Genomic DNA, 19,737 nt, shown 5'->3' with positions numbered 1-19,737 from the left:
CAATCAGTGCGGGCAACAGAAGCAGCTGCCGAAAATGCAGCACCTTCAGCAGTGGCCTGGTTCTAACGAACAAGTTTCTGGCCTCTGAATAACTACCCAAAAGGCTGGCATACCTGCTCCAGCCCCCACCTGGCTTCCTGGCTCCTGAGAGGGCAGGAGGGGGCATCAACTAGTGAAGGGTGCCATCTCCCGGTAGGTACTGCTCACCACCACCCCTGGGGCATGCCCTTCCAGTGTTCAAGCAGAGGACCAAACCCTGCAGTTCTAATTTTCCCCTAATCATCACCACGATATGCCAGGGCATCCTTCACACCTACTCTCACAGGCGGCCACCCCCTCTCCTCAAAGCCTTCACCATGGAGCCCCTATTACCTGAAGCCAAAGACTCTGTCCCCCAGAGGTGAGCAGACATACCACAGCCAGCTCAGGCTGTACTTTGCCCGCACTTGGCCCTCCCATCCGTCCTGGCCCTAGGATCCGAACAGGGAACGAGAACATGTTTATTGAGACAAAGGCCAAGCTGGCCGCTCAGAACAAGGCTGTGGGGTGGAGGCGTGCTCTGATTCTACTGCATGGGAGTCCTGTGCCCTCTCCCAGCCCCTGCAGCCCAGTGCAGGCCCGGAGCAGCTGCCTTCAGGCATAGGCCTGCCTTTCCTTCTCCACAAAGGCCTGGAAGAGGCTGCCCAGTTCCTGGGGGGCTGGAGCCCACTCTGCTGTCAGCAGCCTCCTTGCAACCTCCAGGCCTTCCTGCTCCAGATCCCGCTGCTTCTGCCGGAGCTGCTGCTCCTTGTCCTGTCCAGGGAAGGAACAGATGAGTCCCTGGGGTGGGCTTCCCTCCAGATTTAGGGAGCCTGTCTGCTGGCACGCACAGCAGGAGGAAGGCAGGCCACCTGGCGTTCTGCGCAGCCGGCTTTGGAGAGACAACCCCTCCCTCCAGCTCTCAAGTCTTCTCTACTCCCAGGTCACCTCCTATTTCCAGAGTCCCAGTTGGGGATGGAGGAGTAAGTCATCCCTCCAGGGTGGCCCCTATTCCCTGGGCGTTACCTGCTCACTCTCCATCAGGTTCAGGGCCACCTGGTGTCCACGGTAGAGGGCGTGACGGCGATCCACCTGGGTCTGGAATCGGGGCAGGGTCCGAAGGGGGTCTTGTGCTCCAAAAGTGGGGGACAGCACCTGGGGGGCCTGGGCCGCCCCCACCCCGAAGATGAAAGGTTTGAACACTGACCTAATGGGACACAGTGGAAGGATGGAGACATACTGTGTCTCTCCACTCCCCCGCCTGGCACTCTCCCCTGCCTTCTGCCACCTTATCCCTCTCACCTAGATGGGTCTGGTGTGGCAGTGAGGAAGTGAATACAGGGCTGTGTGGGATCCTGGGGCAGGATGGACACCATGCTGGCTGTGGTGCGGAAGCCTCCAGAGTCCATGCAGATGCCACTCTCCTTGTTCCGGAGGATGCCCATCATCACCTCTGCTGTGATGCCCCCTGGCAAGGAGGACAGACAGGGACCAGCAACCTCAGATCAAGCCCCTGAAGGGAGGGGAGAGGGGCTGGCTCTGAGGCAACCCTCCTGGTTCTCACCCATCCACTCACAGACCTTGCTGTTGCTGCAGCAGCCCCTGCCCAGCCTGGAAGCGGGCCTTGGCGGCCTCCATGCGCACAGGCTGCTGGGTCAGGGAGAAGACGTGAGCGAAGTCAAAGGCGCTCTGCCCATCCCACCAGCCCTGGGCCTGGGCATGGGGCCGAAGCTGGGGGTGTTCGGCTGAGATGTCTGTGCCAATGCTCAACTGATTGGAGATGTTTCGGGCCCCCCCTGTGGAGATGGGGGAGTCACTCATTTATCCTTCAGCGCTATTCTGTGTCAGGCACCTAGCGAGATGCCAAGAACTCGATGGTGAAGACCACAGACCTGCCCTCATGGACAGGGAGAGAGACCTAGCACAGGGAAAAATGTGCACTGGCAACTGTGGAGAGGGTGAGAAGGAGCCTGTGAGGGGGAAGCCTGACCACCAGGGGGTCCAGAAAGGCCAGGAAGCAGCAGCAGGCTGGCGCACAAGGAGGACTGACCAAGCGGACGGGGAGGAGAGTTCCCAATGGGCTCACTTCCCGCCTCCCTGGATGCCCCGCTAGCTGTGAGATTTGCACTAGATCAGGTCCTCCCTGCCCTCTCCTCCCCCCAAAGGCTGGACAAGGGGAACACCTCTGGGAGGGAGACCCTCACCCTGGATCCTCTGTGCAGCCCACAGCCTCCCCGCCGTCTCCAGCACCCACGCCTCGGTCCTGTCGGCCAGCAGGAAGGTGTTGTGGTAGCAGAATGGCGCGGGGTCCTCCCGGCAGCTGCCTCCCTGCCCATAGCGCTCCAGCAGGCCTGTGACCACGCGCAAGGCCTCCTGGGCTGAGCTGCTCCGTTCTAAAGCCAGCCTGGCACAAAGAGGGAACAACGGACAGAAGGGTGTGGGTATCAGGGGCTGGGGGGAGAAGCTGCAATGGACAGAGAGGCCCAGAGAGGTTTGGTGACAGGCTCAAGTCAGCACTGATTGTGCTAAGCACAACTGTGACAGTGGCTTCGAGCTACGTGCTGCACGTTACGTGTACAGACCTGAGAGAGTCTCAGAAAGAAGTGCCCAAGCACTTAATCTCTCTTCAATGGGAAGTGCTCATGTCACTGGCTTTAGAAGTATGAACTCTACATGAGATTTCATTTGAAAGACATTCTACTTCTTTTGAAAAAAAGGTTTTAAGCCACTGCCCTATTTCTAGGGCAGTAGAGGCCCAGGGAGGCCATATTAGTTAGCCTAGTCCTTCCCAGCCTGTGGGACTAGGGCCAGGAAGAGGGGCAGGAGCAGCCTCCCCGACAGAGCATGACTGCAAGGTGGGCACAAAGCTTGCGATCCAGGCCTGGGGAGGGGGATGGCCTGGTCAGTGCACAGTCCCCAGACTTATGGTATATGGACATGAGGGAGGGGTGGGTCCACAATGGGTCCACACCTGAGCAGATCCATGCCCAGCAGGGCTTCCCCCTCCCCAACGGGCTCCTTGGTCCACACGGCCTCATTGCCAATGCAGACACCATGTTCATTGGCGCCCATCTCAGCCCCCCACAGCCAAGAAGGGCGGCTCAGGATCACAGCGTGGGTCTTCGGCACTTGTTCCACATCAATGTAGGTGCACTGGAGACAGGGAGGAGAAAGAGAGGATCTCCTCAACAGGGGAAGGCACCTCCAAAGTGCTGGCACCGTGCTAATCACCCCACAGCCCTTTGAGGAGGATCTTATTCCCAGTTTACAGATGAGGAAACAGGATGGCTGGTAGACTGGGGGGAGGGGGGCTCATCCTGTGCTCTTTTCCCACTAAATCTGACGGTTTCCCAGGTGTGGGAAGCAGAGAAGGAGGGGTCACAAGAATGCTGGATACGTCACACCCACCTGGAGGCGGCTCCCAGGGGTGTGAGTGCCCGCTGGTATGAACACCACCTCTTGGACCTCGTCCCGAGGTCGGTCCGAGTTCTTGGCAAAGATCACGGCCGGGATGGCCGAGGCCGGGGGCACGGAGACAAAGCAGTCGCAGGAACATGGGGTGTCAGAGCTCGACGATGCCATCTGGGCAGAGTGGGAATGAGTGCCCCACCTCGGGGACACCGCCCCACCGTCCTGGTCACGGCTCAACCACAGGGAGCCCCTGTCCCGACACGTGCCCAGACACCCAGGGAACACCCTGGCCCCGGCTTCTGGACGCCCGCCCCGCTCGTGCACCAGACGCGCCGAGGGCGCTACGGGGCACCCACTCTCCCCGCGGGCGCGCAGACCTGCACGGAGTCGTGGCCCTTGGGTGCAGGGGGGGCCTTCTCCCTCCTACCCCACTTCTCTCCAAGCGCCCCACGCCCCCGCTTCTGGCTTCGCCTGGTAAGCCCCTCACCCCGTCTCCCTCCGAGTCCCCGGCTACGTCCCGAGCGCCACCGTCTCCGCGTGGGTCAGGTCGGCCCCTTGGGGCGGAGACTCCAGGTGACCTGGAAGGCCTCGCCGGGGAGGCGGAGCCGGAACCGAGCGCCTGCAGTGCCGCCGTGGCCCACCAGGGGGCGCGCCGGCACCACCTCTCGGAGCCGAGCCGCCTGCCAGCCCCGCCCGCGGCCGCCTCTGGCCCAATAAAAGTTGTAACGAATCCGTCGGTTCCTCCAATGAGGGCTCTGTGGGGTCCGGGGGTGGGAGTGGAAAGGAGCCCAGGTGAGCAGGGCTGATCTGTTAGAGGGCGGGGACTGCTGGGGCGTGTGGAGATCAAGGAAGAACGTCAGCCACTTGAGGCCGAGTTTGAATTCCAGAGGCACAGCCCCAGGTTGGTGGTCCCCTGGTGAATAAGAGCTATAAAAGGGGTCACAGGCCAGGAGGAATAGGGATTACTTAAGATAATTCAATTTTTAAAAGGCTACATGTATGCGAAAACCCCAGCTGACCTCTGGTAGGCTGTTCTCTCTCCCCACGTAGGAAGAGAGCTGTGAAAGGAAGTTTGGAAATTTCTAGTGCAAAGACCTGGTGCCTTTACGAGTGAAACTGGAACAGCAAAGGAAAATCTTAGTCAAGGGGTGCTGAGAAAGACTGCATGCCAAATGTTCTGCTTTCCCAGTCATTGTCCTCTATAAACCAGCTCCATTACCAGCACTTAAGCAAGTGCCCCTCGTGCCTCTTTGCCCTTTGGAGGCCTCCAGGGGTGGGAGAAGGGAGACCTGCAGATTATTTACTTCTCCCGCCTCTTTTTTTTTAAAAAAAGATTTATTTATTTATGCAGGTACAGGGGTACAGGCCAGAGGTGTTGGGGGTGAGAGGATTCACCAGACACAGAGTGGGGAACAGAACAGGCAGATTCACTGAAATACACTGCTGAGGGGAGCAGTGGGTGAGTCAGGAGAGGTCTGCTGCACCATGTGGATAGCTACCTTGATGGGGATCGAACTCGTGCTGTAGTGGCTGCAGATAGCTTCATAGGTTGCATCTTAACCCCTTGCACCACCAGGGAGGCCCATACTTCTCCCGCCTTTGTGCCGCCCACCCATCAAGGCCACCAGCTTGAGTCCTCTCCACAGCATCTGAGGCTGTGGTCCCTGCTGGGGTGGGGATGAAGGCAGAGGACCAGGCTCTCCCAGGAGGCAAGCTGCAGGCAGGTAGGCAGAGGAAACCTGTCAGAGAAAGCCATTGGGGGATCTGAAATGTGACATATTTCACATTTGCCTCTAGATACGCAAGGTTGATGCCCAAGGATACTGTCTCCTGGGAGCTGGGCCTCACTTTCAGAAAGGAGACTTTTACTTGCAGAGAAGTGGGCTGGAGGCAGGGGAGAGGACTAGCTGGAGTTCTGGTATTCTGCCTGGTACCTCATCTTGCTTCTGCTGCAGGTCTGCAGGGTGTTTTTGGGCCTCAGTTTTCCCAGTAACCACATGAAAGCATTGGACCAGACCAGATCAGTGGTTTTCAGCCATGGGGGGTGGGGGTGGGGGGCTGGGAGGAGGGATTATTTTTCAACCAGACAACTCCACTGCACAACACAATACTTAAATCCTCTGCTTCTCGATGTATCCTTGGAATGCCATCATTAGCTTCACCTGGGAGCTTGTTAAGAATGTAATCTTGGGCCCCACCCAGACCTACTGAATCAGAATCTGCATGGTAATGAGTATCCCAGGTGTGAAGCCTGAGAAGCTCTGCTCTAATCCACCCCCAAGGGGCATAACTCGGTGAGGTATTGGAGAGTGAGTTGGGGTATCTTGAGTTATTCTAAAATGCCCTGTACCCAGTGGGAAGAACTAGACTATTTGGTTCCGGAGATTCTTTCCAAACCCTGTTGAGGTCAGATTCTCTGGGATTAATGGGAAGGTGAAGGCTACTTCTGATGCAGTGTTGGGAAAGGGCGGTGAGGTGGCTGCGGGATGCCAGCCCAGAAGCCAACATCAAGGTGGTGTGCATGTGACAAATACAAGCACTTAGCCACCTGCTGAAAGTGGGCTCACCTCCTGTACTTCCCCAGATTCCCACTAGAGGGCAGAAACAGGCAGGAGAAGAAGTGTGAGTTGCCTAGCACAGCTCCAGGCTGCATTCCCAGGCTTCCTGCTTCTCTGTCACTTTCCCATTCCGGATTTCTTTCACCCACACTAGAGGGACTCTATTCCCACTCTCCAGAAGAAGAGATGGTGGCTCAGAGAGGTGTCCAGAGGGTTAGCCCAAATGTTCTGATTTCCCTAACTCCTCCCGGCTCCTCCTGCAGTGCGGAGGGGTGAATGCCAGATCTGACTGGGTCAGAGGTTGGGCTCTGTCAGGGGGGCCTGGCCAGCCAGGCAGCATTGCTGTCAGGATAAGAGTGAGAGAGCTAGCAAGCATCAGACAGAGCCCCACCAAAGGCCCCCGCTAAGAATGCAGGTCAGCGGGGAGGAGCTGCAAGGGAGGAGGGGCGGCCCCAGCCCTGCCCAGACAGGCCCAGCTGGCCTCACAGCTGCCCTCCTGTCCCTGGGGGCAGTGCTGGGGGAGAAGGAGAGAGCTGGCTTCCCGGGGGTCTAACTTCCCAGGCATGAGGAAGACAAAAGAGTGGGGCAGGCTTGAGGTCCCAGGAATACTCCCTGACTCTCCTCCCAGGCTTCGAAATCCAGGAGCTGGTTGGTCCCCCAAGCCATCCGATTTCTTCTATAACCCTCGCAACATTCTGACGCCCCACCCTATGGTGCCCTTAAACTGTGTGACTCCAGATTCCCCCAAACAAGTGATGGGATGGGCCAAGCTTGATACCAGATTTGGCTCTAAGAATTGGGTTCAGATGAGGGTAGGGGGAAATAGAAACCCCATCAAGGAAGTTAATCATTTTGGCCAAAATCTTGGATGGGAAGGTGAAGGAGCACTGTAACCTACTCTGCCCTGTCCCAAGATGGAGCCCAAGATGGATCCTCCGACAACCTTCCTAGCTGTGGCTCTGGAGTCATGAGGGTTTTACTCATTTAGCATAAATTAGGCACCAACTGCATGTCAGATATCGGGCATCCTGGGAAAGGGGCGCATTTCTGCATGTGCGAGGGCGCCTATGGGCCCAGTGCGGGTACATTGCGCGCAGCGGGTTGTGTAACTGGCTGGTCGCTAGCTGAGAGCTGCAGTGCGAGCCTTTCCCTCATACTTTCCAGCTGGGCAGGAGCCCATCAGATAACTTGGCTGCCTTTCATCGCCTTGTCCCTGATAGGGATCATCTTGAGTGAAGAAATCCTGTCAGTCACCCCCACCTCACTCACAGCCAGAGGGACCAATTGACACGCACACCCCCATGGGGTGGGGTGAGGGAACCCAGAGGCAGCTATCTCAGGCAGGCAGGGAGCAGGGAACCAGCCTGCTTGGCAGGGGAGGGGAAGGAAGGGGCCTACATGTGGAGGAAGGAAATATCTAGAACCTTCTGGTCCCTACTGGTGGAGACTGGGGAGGGACAGTCCACCCAGAGGGAGCTCCTCCCCCCATCTGCAGCAACCCCTCCAGGGCAGGAGAGCAGTCTTGGACCCTTCTATCAGCCCAGATCTGCCCCAAAGGGAGGTGAGGTTGCATATTGCTGCAGATCAAAGGAACTGTCCACCCCACCCCGCAGCCATCCTGGTCTTCACTGCAGAGGGCCACTGAGTCAAAAAGGAAACTCGAACTGGAAGACAAATGAAGCAACGATGTGGTTGATGACTTTATTATGGCATAAAAAACACAGGCTGTTTCTTCCTCCTCCTCCCCCCCCAAAGTGGGTTCACAGCAGTTAAAAGAAAAAAATTCCTACATTTCTCCTCTAGGGGGCTGCCTCTAGGGGGGCAGCCAGGCACAACCTAGATCTAGAAAGGAGGGGAGCAGAAGAAAACTTATCCAAAGCCCTCACCAGCACACCTTAGAGCTCAGGGCCTCCCTGGGGGGGACATCCGTGTCCCTCCACCACCAACACCCATTCAGGAATTCTCCTTAGAAGGGTCACAGGAAAGGCTGTCCTGATGGCACAGGGTGGGGGTGGCTGGTTTCGATGGGTGGAGGAGAAAAGGCATCCCACACCCACAGTGCCCTCCTTCTCTCCCCCTCTCCACCTGGCCAGGCAACCCACAGGCACTGCCAACTGTCCTCCCCCCGCCCCCCCAGCAAGGACAGGGACTCTGGCTGGGTTAGCAGGAGGGAGGGGGAAAGGGAGAATAAAGAAAGAACATTACTTCTTAAACTACCCCAGGCCCATGAGCCCCTCAGGGACAGTCACTCTGTCCCTTTTAAGGGCTCCCTTCTCCACAAACATATTCCCACCCTCCCGGCCCCACTTCCCATGTAGCTCCCAGTCCTCGGAATGGGGTCTAGCATCCCCACGGGAGGAAGAGACACTGTGGGCCTAGCCCCCAGGACCGTGGATGATGTGAAAAAGACGGGGTCTCCCTGGCTGGAGACCCCAGGCTCAGTAGAGAAATACACACATGCTCACATACCATGCACACACACACACACCACAGCTACACGTAGTACTGAACACCACACACACATACACTCCCTAATATTAAATAAAATACCCTTTGCTTATAACTTAAAAATCAATACACAACTAATCCTTGAATAGCGCTCTGGGTGGAGAAAGGGGCAGGGCAGGGGAGTCCTAAGGCCTCTTCCTGGGCCCACCAGCCCCTTCCCCAGATCAGCTTCTTTCCCTTTGCCTGGCTCAGCCTCTGCTGGGCCCGCCCCCCCCCCTTCCATGATCACAGTCAGGATGGACTGCTAGCATCTACAGGAACAGCTTCCTGGACATTAGCTCAGAAGGCAGAACCCCTTCCAATGGAGCACAACTCCTTCCTATGGAAGGGGGCCCCCCATCTCATGAGAAGGAGCAGGAAGGCACCTCCTAACACACTCTGCAGGAGAGACAAGGCTTGCAGGCTGCAGAGAAAGGGGAGGGTGGAGCTAAAGAAACAGTGGAACTTACTTCCCCAGTGAGCAGATGGCAGGGTAGAGGAGCCCTCCAATTTCAGCGGGACCCACTTACTGGTGGGTCCCCACCCACCCCAGGTAACCCTCTTCCTTCCAGGCCTCAGGGGAAGGCAAGTGATGGGACCAGGAACTACATCCATTCTAGAGTGGGGCTTCTGGTTGCCCTGGAAGCTTACACGGGGTATCAGATGGAGAATGTGGACTACTGAACTTTCTTTTTTCTAAAGGCCAAGAGTTTAAGGACTGAATCAGCTGGAGGGAAGGAGTGAGTTCCTTCCATTCCCCCACCAGATCCCTTTCTCGCATTGGAGAAGGGGACTTCCTTGCTCACCTCCCACGTCTAGCTCTCTCCTCCACCCCACAGCTCAGGCTGGGACGCTGGGGTGGACTCTGGCCCTCCCCCCTTTTCCTTCATGGCACCCTCCAACTGGGTCTAGCAGGGTTAATAAGGAGGTGCATCAAAGGAGTTCTCTACAGCAACAACCCTGGACCCCCAGCCTCCCCTATCTCTCAGGAAACCCTAGGGGTAGAAGCACGTAATACCGGGGATGAAAGGGGCCGGGGCCACAGGGCGGCTCCGGAGGCGCTTTTATGTCACGGTTCCCAGGCGCTAAGGACGAGTCCAGACAGCTCCCCCCAGCGCCAGGGGCGGCCCCGCTCCTCCAGGCTCCGGGGACTCGCTGTCTCCTCCAGCCGGTCCCCTCCGCCCTCCAGCCGCGGTTGGGGTTCCTCCACTGCTCCCCCAGCCCAGGGGTGAGGAAGATAGCGAGGAAGCGGAGAGCAGAGGGGCCTGCGAAGCTCCTCGCAGCCCGGCCCGTCCAATGCGCCCCGTCCAGCCCCAGACTAAAACCCCTACAGCCCGTCTCCCTGCCCCGCACCGCTTTTGCTCCCCCTCCATAGAGAACCGCCTCTGCCTCCAGCCGCCCCTCCGGGGACTCAGGCGGGGGGTGGGGGCGCTCGTCCGAAGCCCCTCGGGGAGGCCAGCAGGGAGGCGGTGCCCCAGGGCTCAGTTGGAGGGAGCCCCGCCGCCCTCGGACTCCCGCTTCCCTTTGCCCCCGGGAGGCTCCACCGCTCCGCCCGCCTTGCCCTCGCCCGCGGCAGCCCCCGCAGCCTCCTCCTTGGCGCCCTCGTGGGTTTTCATGTGTTTGGCCAGGTGGTCGCTGCGCATGAAGACGCGGCTGCAGACGGCGCAGGGGAACTTCTTGGTGCCCGTGTGGGTCTGCAGGTGGCGCTGCAGCTCGTCGGAGCGCGTGAAGCGCTTGCCGCAGAAGAGCCAGTTGCACACGAAGGGACGGTCACCGCTGTGCCAGCGCAGGTGCGCCTTCAGGTGCGACGTCTTGGCGTAGGCTTTCCCGCAGCCCGGGATGTGGCAATTATGCAGGTGCTTCTTCTTGCCCCCATCGGGCCCGCAAGGCGCCCCCAGTCGCTCCGCCTCCAGGCAGTTGGGACAGCGGCACACTGTCTGGCCTGAGCTGCGGGGCACTGACCGCCGAGAGCCTTTGGGTCGGGTCGCCCCGTCCAGACTGGAATCCAGCCCCTGGGACTCCGGGGCGGCCGCTTCCAAGGCCTTCGCCCCGTCCGGAGGCCCCAGGAGGTGCTGCCCTCCGGCGGCTGGGAGGAGATGGTGCGGGTGTGGGTGGGGCGGCGGGGCACAAAGCTGGTGGTCTCCGACGTAGCCCCCCAAACCAGCCTGAAGCGCCCCCGGGTGGCCAGGTGAGGTCAGCGCGCCCTGAGTGTGGGGGAGGTCCATCCAGCTGGTGCCCGGATGAAGGTCCCACCATGAGCCATCCTCGGTGCCTGGGTGAGTCGGCCGGAACCACGATTCGTAGTGGTGTGACATGTCCGGCTGCAGGAGCTTGGAAAAGGGTCCCGGGGCCAAGGGACTGTCACTTTCCAGGTCCTCGCAGGTTACCCGAGAGGAGGCCCCCGGCAACTCATAGCCCTGTGAGAAGTCCACCTCTGGGCCCAGCGGGAGGCTCTGCAGCTCTCCAGGCTGCAGCGGGGAGGGGTAGTCCCCGGCCTCGGGGCTCGTGTGGCCCTGGTATGTTTGGAGAGGCTGCAGGTCGAGGCGCGGCGGGGAGGCGTGAGGCGCGTCCGTGTGCTGGCTGCCCAGAGAGCCGCAGACAGCGGTTAGCATTGCCGGGATCCGGGGTGGGGTGGGGGACAGGGACGGTCAAGGGCACCTCGGGTGGGACCTGAAGGAGGCAAAGAAGAGTTGAAGTGAGGAAAATGGCCACCTCACTTTTAGTCCCAAGCCACGGCCCCTCCCTGCAAAGTGCTCCTCTCTGGGCCCCAGGTGAAAGAGCGAAACCCCCCTCTGCACGGGCACTAAGGATCAGTTAAGGGACTTTAGGAGTCCTAGGAAGGGTTGCGGTTGTGAGGTTCTGGGCTAAGTGCAGCGGCTAATGGAAGTCAATCTTCCCTTAGGTGATCCTTCCTCTAGGATTCAGTTTATCCAGGGGATTGGGCTGGTCCCAGACTGGCAGGTCAGATAGACCCCAGTACAGCGCTGGAACACACTCCAGGTGCCCAAGCAGTGGCAGACTTGCTGTCAGCACACATGAAGGATCTAGACCCCACTCAGCTTCCTTAGTTTAACTCAGGACACAGATGGGCAGAGCGAGGTGGTCTGTTTCTGAAACTCAAAGCTGGAGGTGATCCAACTTCCCAAAGCTGGTTCACAAATTCTGGAAAAAGAGCTCTCCTCTGGGGCATATTCACTGAGGAAGAGCATTTCATCGCTCTATGCCACTTTCCCCTTCACTGCCCCCACCAAGCCCACTTGCCTTAGCTCAAAAAACCTACTCCCACCTCTGGCCTCCTCCCCTTTCCCTTAGCCAGGGATTTCAACTCCCTGGGGTTCAGCAGCTCAGCTTTTCAGGTGACTTCTCTCACTACCTGCGGAAGCTAAGCCCCTTTCCCTATCCTGACCCACACCAGTGCCTGCCAACTCTTTGGCTGCTTACCCAGGCCCTACCTCCTCCAACCACCCATATTCACTCACTCCACTTTGGGAGGGGTCAGCTTCATCCGGAGAACAGTAGGTCAGTGGAAAAGAGCCTACCAGTAAACCACGCTTTTAGGGATGCAGCCTCAGAACCCGGGAAGTAGAGGGTTGTGAGAGCGAGAATCATAACTTAGGAAGAATTATCCAAATAGATGATATAATGGGGTGCATTTTAGGAATGGGTCATTTTTAAGAGCTCCCTAGACGACGGCAATATGCAGTCAAATGTTGAGACCCACTGCTCCAGGTCAATCCTCTTATTTTAGAGAAAAGAGGAAATTGAGACAGTATTGGGAGAAGTGATTTGAAAACAAAGACATTAATTTATTCATTCAGTCAACCACCCTGTAGTGTGTGCCTCTATGAACCAAGTCTTTGACTACTGGTATGTTAATCTCTCCCTGAACCACTGGGCACTAATGCCCCCACCTCTTTCTCCACCACACATGGGTGACTTGAAGGTCCTCCTTTCTCACCACCTCTGTCTAAGGCCTGGGAACCCTGAAGCCATAGGATCACAGGGCTTGTGTGCCTGGGCCTTATCTGATGGTGGGGAAGGAAACACCAGTTTGGGGCAGGGACTTTTCCTTCCCACAGAGGGCTCAGCTGACCCTACCACTTTCAGCCTCAGGGACCAGGGAGGTGGCCCAGGTAGTCTGGGAGAGGGAGGGCGAAGAGGACTGGGCGCCTACTCAGGCTCCTGCAACCTCACCACAAGAAAGGAGAGAAGCAGCAGGAATGGAGCCTCAGGCCCAGGCGGGGCGGCCCAGAAGGGGCTGGGCGGGAGGAGAGGCCTGGGACCCTAATAGCTTTTGGCGCCTGGGAACTGCCCCAGGGGCTAGGGGGTGGGGAGGCTAGGACGACCCAGGCTCCGGAGTGGCCGCTCCGGGTACGGGGCCAGGGAGCTTAGTCTGGGCTGCAGTGGCCTGATACCAAGGTTTCGGGAAGGACACAGCGAGGAGCGCGTTCCCGGCTTTCCGTTCCCTTCCCCAACAAGGGAAGGCGGGTGGAGACACCCTTATTCCCCCTCCCTCCCCCCTGCCGCCGACAGCCTCTCCCGATCCCCGGCGTTCAGGTGGTCAGGGCTTCCGTGCGCCCAGTTCTCAAGGCTCCCGTCCTCTGGCTGTCCCAGTCTCTCCAGTTCCCCCAGTTTCCTGCCCCCTCGGTCCCTCCAGTCTCTCCCGTCTGCCCAGTTTTCACCACTCCGAGACGCTAAGCCCCTCGGCGTCTTCAGGACCACCGCCCTCAAGACCTCAGGAAGTCGCGGCGCGTTCCCTTGGAGGGGACACGGCAGTGCGCACCCCTCGCCGCCCCGGCCCGGGCTCCTACCTCGAGGCTGCGCGCAGGCTCCGGACGCGGCTGGCTGGGGCGCTGCAGACTGGCGCTCGCGAGCCCTGCGCGCCGGCGGGCTCTCCAGCGGCGGGGGGCAGCGGCCGAGGGCGCGCGGGGGCCGCGATCAGACCGGGCGGCTGGCGGCGGAGGAGGGGCGGAGAGAGCCGGCGGGAGGGCGGAGGGCGGGCTGGAGCCAGCGAACGAGCGAGCGAGACCTGCTCCGCCCGTGACTCACCCGCGCGCTCTGCCTTCATCCTCTGCCCTGCGCTCCTTTTTCCCCAATTCGCGGCCCCGCCCACCTCACCTGCGGCCGCCTTTAACCCTTGCGGGCTGGGTCCGGCTGGAGGCCGAGCCGGGACGGGCCCGCGGGGGGGCGGGCGCGGAGCGGAGGAGGGATGGCTAACTAGGGCGCAGCCCGCCCCTCGCTCCTCCTTAACCTCTCCAGGGCGAGGGGCCTGGGCGGAGTGCTTCCCAGGTTCTGAGACCCGCCCCATTGGGGAAAGAACTGTCCTGGAGCTTGATTTGGTACCGGACCCAGGACTCGGACCCTGGGGGAGTAGAGTCGGGCCCAGGGGGAAGGTCCTGGGGAGGATGCAGAGCCACTTTAGCACGCGTTTGCCTCGACGACCCTCGAACCTTCTCGGCCGGGTCCCACTGAGAGGGTAGACACAGGATTGAGCGCCAAGTACGTGTTCGGTCTCCCCCCAATTCTTAGGCCGTGAGAAATTTGTCTTGGCTGCTGCTCTCTTTCGCGCGTCTCCCCGTCACCACCACCCTATCCCAGCCTTTGCGCTCTCGCTGTCCGGTCCCCCCTTTCGGACCACTCGCCATTTTGGGGGCCTCCTCTGCTTTCCCAGTGTACCCAGCTCTGCCCGCATTCGTCTCCCAGCCCCTCAGCTCTCATTCTCCACCTCCCCTTAGGCAGCAACCCCAACACCTCCTAAGTACACTCCACAAAAATGCTCGCCCCCGCCCGTCGGTCCTGGAGCGGCTCAGTCATTATCCCTCCACTCTCGTCTAGCGCGCTCACCCCTGAAAGCTGGGACGGCTTGCCTCAATGGTCGTGAGAAGGGATACTTAATGGGAAAAAATTGGATGAACCCTTGTCGCCACACCTTCCTGACTCTCACCTGCACGTTTGAACCCAAGATACTTCACTGTGTGGAAGGAAAGTTCCCCTCGGTCCCCACCCCTCTGGCCTGTGCGCCCCGGTAGCCCGCGCTCCCTTCCCGTCGGTGCCTGCACTAGTCGCCTCTTCGGCCCGGGGAGGCTCCTGTTCTGCAGGGGAATTCTGATCAGTTTCCCTAATTTTTTTCGTTGAGGGAGTTGCATTTCCCCAGGCGCTTTGACATCGGCTTTTTAAAAATTCGTTTTTTGTCTTTACAGTCTATTTCGTAAAGGCAGAACGGAATCTTTATTCAATCCGCCTCTAGCCACTTTGATTCCACCGCTGGTTCACCCGCCCCACGTTCTGGTTTGGGACCCGCGCGAAGTGCGACTGTGGCTTGAAAGTCGCCTGGAAATCGATCTTTGTACGTGTGGAGCTCCCTCAAACACGTTTTCCTAGCCAGAGTCAATGTCAGATTCCTCTGTACGAATGTCTCTTTTCTAAGACTCGATTTTCTCATCTGGACTGCCCGGGTGCAAGCTGGGGCTTAAAGAAATAGACTTACCTAAAACAGCCCTGTGGGGTTCCTGGTAAGCAAACGGTAAAAGAAGATAACTCAGTAGTGGTGTTATAATTATTCAGTAAGTTTGTCCCCAGTAAATATCTGTCGGATTAAGTAAGATACATGCACCAAGATCTTTCGAAGTCTGTGGACCTAAATTCTAGCCCCAATCCTGCACTTGGCTAAATTGCACTTGCCCTCAGCCTCAGTTTCTCGGAGGCTGAATGAGCCCAAAGTTGCCACCAATGGAGTAAAGGACAGTTTCCAGAAGCCACGAGTTACCCCCATGACATCAGGGGCTGTACTTTCTGATGGGTTGGCTTTCCATCTGTCCACGCAGGCCCCTGAGATGTAGATTCTTAAGAGCTGTTCTGGGTCTCTGGTCATACTGCATCGACAGCCCTCACTATAGATATGGTTTTATCTCCACTCAATTTGCAAATTGAGGCTAGATTTGCATCCTAGTTCAGAGTCACATCCAGAAGAGGTTCTCCTGTCACAGAGCCAAGGACTGGAAGTGAAGTCTGATTGGACTTCTCAAGCCCTAGGCATTCTCTGCCTCTGCGTCCTCCATCCCGCAGCCCGAGAAGCCCCCCAGCCCACTCGCCTCCTTGTTTGTTCCGGAAGGTATTGATTCTAAGTTGCTAGCAATGCCTGAGCAGGGTCTGACTCTGGGTGAGGGTATGAGTCCTCCCTCCCGTTTATCTATAAGCACCAGATTGTCTTATTTCCTGGTTCTGTCCATATCCCTGGAAAGCAACAGGGAAAGGCATCCAGCCTCTGCATGGTAGACAGCCCACCCCACTTTCCTTCCCGTTCCCTTTAACCAGCCCCTGCCAGGATCCACAACCACCTAGGGTGCCCAGAACAAAGACCTTCCATCTGCTCCTGGCTCATTAGGATAAAATTCATCTGTGATGCAACTGTCCCAGAAAGCTCAGTCATTCTGATTTACTGCCCTGCCTAGGTTTCTGCCTCTGACTCCAGTCACTTTCTTCCAGATCCCTCTCTACTTTGGTCCTTGATTTCAGCCTTCTTGGTTGCCCACTTACTAGGCGTTTTGTGCCGAGCGCAGTGCCCAAGGGGAGATGGGGGCATGCTACCACATCAGCATCTGCCCATTGCTGTTATTCCTATCTCAGAATTGATCAATGCTGCCCCCACACCTCCCACACAAACTGAGATCTGCCCAGGACTTGCACCATATCTGCCCCTCTCCCTCCTGCCCCTCAGCAGGTAAATGGGCAGATTTTGCCACAAATGTCCATCTCCCATTCCCACCATCCTACTCCTACTCACACCTTCTTTATAGCCAACAACCCATTTTTGTACCTGGAGCAGCCTTATTAGTTTCCATGTTCATCATAGCCAGCATTTATTTATTGAGCACCTACTATGTTCCAGATGCTTCACAAATATCTCTAATTCTCACAAGCACGCAGCAAAGTAGTTATCATTATTCCCCCATTATACAGATGAGAAAGCCAAGGATCAAAGAAGTTAAATGACCTGCCTAAGATTACAAAGCTATTAAGAGACATAAAGAAACCGATCAGATCTGTCAGGCTCTTAAGTCCGTGTTCTGCCTGCTATTCAACCAACCTCACTATGGCAGAAGTGATGGCTGTGGGAGTCTGACTCCCCTAGATCCTGAAGGTAGAGAAGACAGCATTCTTAAACTAATCCCTAGATCAAAGCTGTCCGTGATCCTGAGTTTAATAGGACAAACTGATCCCATCTTGATTGCTGGGACAAGTCACAGCTACATCTGTGGTCCCTTCCAAACCTCAATTGTCCTTCTGTGGCGATTACACTATGAGAATATCAAAGCTGGTCTGCCCATAAAAATTGTCTAGTGCAAACCCTCATTTTCCTGACAAAGAAACTGAACACCAGAACAAGGAGGTGAGTAGCTCAGAGTCACACAGCAAGTTAGAAGCAAAACAGGGACCAGAATCCCAGTCACCCAACTCCTGGCTTCCCAGTTGCTCACTTCTCCACTTCCCACCTCACCTCCAGGCTGCATTTGAAAGACAGCTGGCTGTTGACTCTGACCTCAGTCCACCCCCACACTCTCCCAGGTTCCTGGGAAACTGAACAGGGTCCAGACCTAGGGCAAATTATTTTCTTTCTTCCTTTATTTATCAACAAACACTTACTGAGGACCTTCCTAGGGTCAAGCCCTATGCTGGAGACTAATTCTATTATAAATCCAAATATCACCGGCATCCATATTTGTTTTTAGTCTGAAATATGAACCCAGCTGAGGATAGTGAATCTGTATGGTATGTGTGTCTATGTGAGTATCTGCAGATGCTGTGACCATCATGCTATTGTGTCCACCTCGTGGCTATGTGTACCTCTGGGGCTTGAATTTGAGGTGTCTGTCTTATCTTCTCCATCATAAAGGGAGTTCCCCACAGGATGCATATGGCAGTTTCTCCCTTGCTACTTCTGCAGGGTCTCTGTCATGCACGCACTCCCATGTGGTGTGTGCTCTGCATGCTTGCCTATTAATATTAGCCCATCTTTTCTCTCAGAATGAAGTCCCCCATCATCTGTTCACTGGTGGAGCCTCATTCCACATCTCCCAAATCAGCCCAGAGACTTCCAAAGAATCCTCTTTGCTTCTCCACGCAGACCCCTCCAAGATCTCCCCCTTATCTTCTCCTCCCCAGTTCAGACACAGTCAAGGCTTCCAGATCCTTCTCTATGACCCTCACTTAGAGTGGAGACCTGATCCTCTTGTTCCCTGAACCAGACAGGAAACAGCCCCTCTTACCGGTCCATGGAGCCCAGAGCTGGCAGCAGCAGTGAGGGGCAAGTGGGGGTGACGACAGGAGAGCCAGGCTTTATAAAGGAGGCGACAGTCAGAGCCAGAGGGGGAGGTGAGAGATGAGGGCAGGGATGCTGCCAAGTCCTCACGGCCTCGGAAGCTTTTAGGATAATCCAGGAAACAGTGGCCCCCGGCTCTCCTGGGGGAGTGTTAGGGGGTGAGATCTGAGGCTCAGGTCTGCCAGGAGAGGGGGATTTCAGCTGAAAGAGGTAGCTGGGGGTGGGGATGGGGAGCAGGACTTCCTTCTCTCCACAGAGATCTGACCGGCAGCAGGACAGGGACAAAGTGGCGCTTATAGGATGGAGGAAATGGGAGCGTGGCTGGGGGGAGTTGGGGGGGCCCTGGCAGGACTGGAACTTTCCAAATTCCATCTCCCTCCTTTTGAGGTTTCTTCCCTGGACTTGGTGGGAAAAAAGAAGTCCCACTTTTAAGACCTGAAACACACACACACACACACACACCCCTGAAAGTTGGTCCCTCCCCACAGGGACCCCTCCAGTGCTGGTTCCTTCAGGGTCTCTCCTGTTTCTGCTGGAGCCTCCTTCCTCCTCCTTCCTTTTCTCTATCACTCCCTGGAGATATTCCCCCACTCAGAATATCCAGGAGGACGCAGCCTATTGCACCTTTTGAACCTGGGCTCTGTCACTGTCCGGTGGGAGGGAAGCCCCGTCCCTGGCCCCAGGAAGCAGTAGGGCTGCGGGGATGGACAGCAGCGCCTGTGTGACCAGAGCACGCCCAGCCAAGGACATCCATGGGCAGGTCAGGGGGCCTGGAACTCTAGGGCCGGAGAGCGAAGAGGCTGGGAACATGGCCTGGAAAGGGAGAGAGGGCCTGGGGGGGATTTAGGAGGCACCCCCCACATGCCCATCTTTTTACAACAACTTAATTTTTGGCTGGCTGTAAGTTTGGGCACGTTGGCTATCAGGACCATGTCCTGCAGCAGAGAGGGACAAAAGACCAGACCTGGAAGGAGAAAGGATGGAACAGAGTAAGACCTGTTTCCCCAAGCTCTCTGCAGCCTGGAGTCCTGACCCAGAGCGGCCTGCAGGCTCTTCGCGTGGCCACATCCCATTCTCGGCACAGCCCCGGCCTTGGCACTGAGGGCGGGAGCTGCCCTGCACCCCTCTGCACACGCTCAGAACTCAGGAACCCCAGGCTTGTGGGCCACCTCCCCCACCTAGTCTCCCACAGGGTGAGTCAGGGAGTCTTCACCCTGAACTCTTGACCTGCTCCTCCCCCTGTCCCCCCAGAAATCTCTAGAGTGGGGATTCCCGGTTCCTTCATTAGCTTTTTAGTAATTATCCCGTAAAGGCCCTGACAGGTCCTTCCTCTCGCCATTTCAGAGATGAGAACGTTGAGGCCCTAAGAGCGCATCAAAAAAAAAAAAAAAAATCAGCAAGAAGCTCCCCATCAGGCAGGAGAGGGTAGAGTGGTGGGGGGCTTAGGAGGCAGAGATGCACCCCGCCTTCAATCCCAGGCAACATTGGGAGGACAGAGTCAGCACAACTCCCTGGGGGAACCCAGGCATCAGGGCTGAGACAGGCTGCAGGGAGGGGCTTCCTGGTCCCTCCCCACCTTCCAGCCCAGAAAATCAGAGTTGGGGGGGCACAAGCTGAGGAGACCACACAGGTGGAGTAAATAATGTTAATACGGGAGCATTATCACTAGGGCATTTCCTCATGGATAAATGTCTCAAATACCAAAGGATGCCTCCAAATTATAGTTAATTACAGAGTTGATTTGCATAAATTATAAGGTGAGCATACAAATTCTTTCAATCGGTTCCATATGCTTAGGTAGCAGGTCCAGTCCAAAAGATGGGAGAATCTTGGGGTGGGGGGAGTTGGGGGAAGGAAAAAGTCCAGGCCCTTGACCTGGACCTGTTGGCACACGTCCCTTCCCCAGCCTTTGCATCGGTCAGGATGTGTGGAGACCCTCACTGG

At 57.2% G+C, this 19,737-nt stretch overlaps 2 protein-coding genes across 2 annotated transcripts; both read right to left on the bottom strand.

Moving 5' to 3' along the window:
* Positions 1-491: 491 nt before the first annotated feature.
* On the bottom strand, positions 492-3,600 carry SCRN2 (secernin 2; the record flags this gene model as incomplete). Its single annotated transcript, XM_084238667.1, has 7 exons — positions 492-792; positions 1,045-1,225; positions 1,321-1,486; positions 1,599-1,814; positions 2,223-2,422; positions 2,990-3,171; positions 3,427-3,600. 7 exons carry the CDS (start codon positions 3,598-3,600, stop codon positions 634-636), a joined length of 1,278 nt encoding a protein of 425 aa, XP_084094793.1. The 3' UTR covers positions 492-633.
* A 6,290-nt stretch (positions 3,601-9,890) lies between these two features.
* Positions 9,891-11,086, bottom strand: SP6 (Sp6 transcription factor; the record flags this gene model as incomplete). The annotated part of the gene is made up of 1 exon (XM_084238236.1): positions 9,891-11,086. The coding sequence occupies one exon, from the start codon at positions 11,084-11,086 to the stop codon at positions 9,956-9,958; it is 1,131 nt and encodes a 376-aa protein (XP_084094362.1). The 3' UTR covers positions 9,891-9,955.
* Positions 11,087-19,737: the final 8,651 nt, after the last annotated feature.

The sequence above is a fragment of the Talpa europaea genome, assembly GCF_964194135.1.
Source record: "Talpa europaea genome assembly, chromosome: 7".
Taxonomy (NCBI): domain Eukaryota; kingdom Metazoa; phylum Chordata; class Mammalia; order Eulipotyphla; family Talpidae; genus Talpa; species Talpa europaea.
The sequence above is the reverse complement of the archived record's forward strand: the minus strand, read 5'-3'. Positions and strand labels throughout refer to the sequence as shown.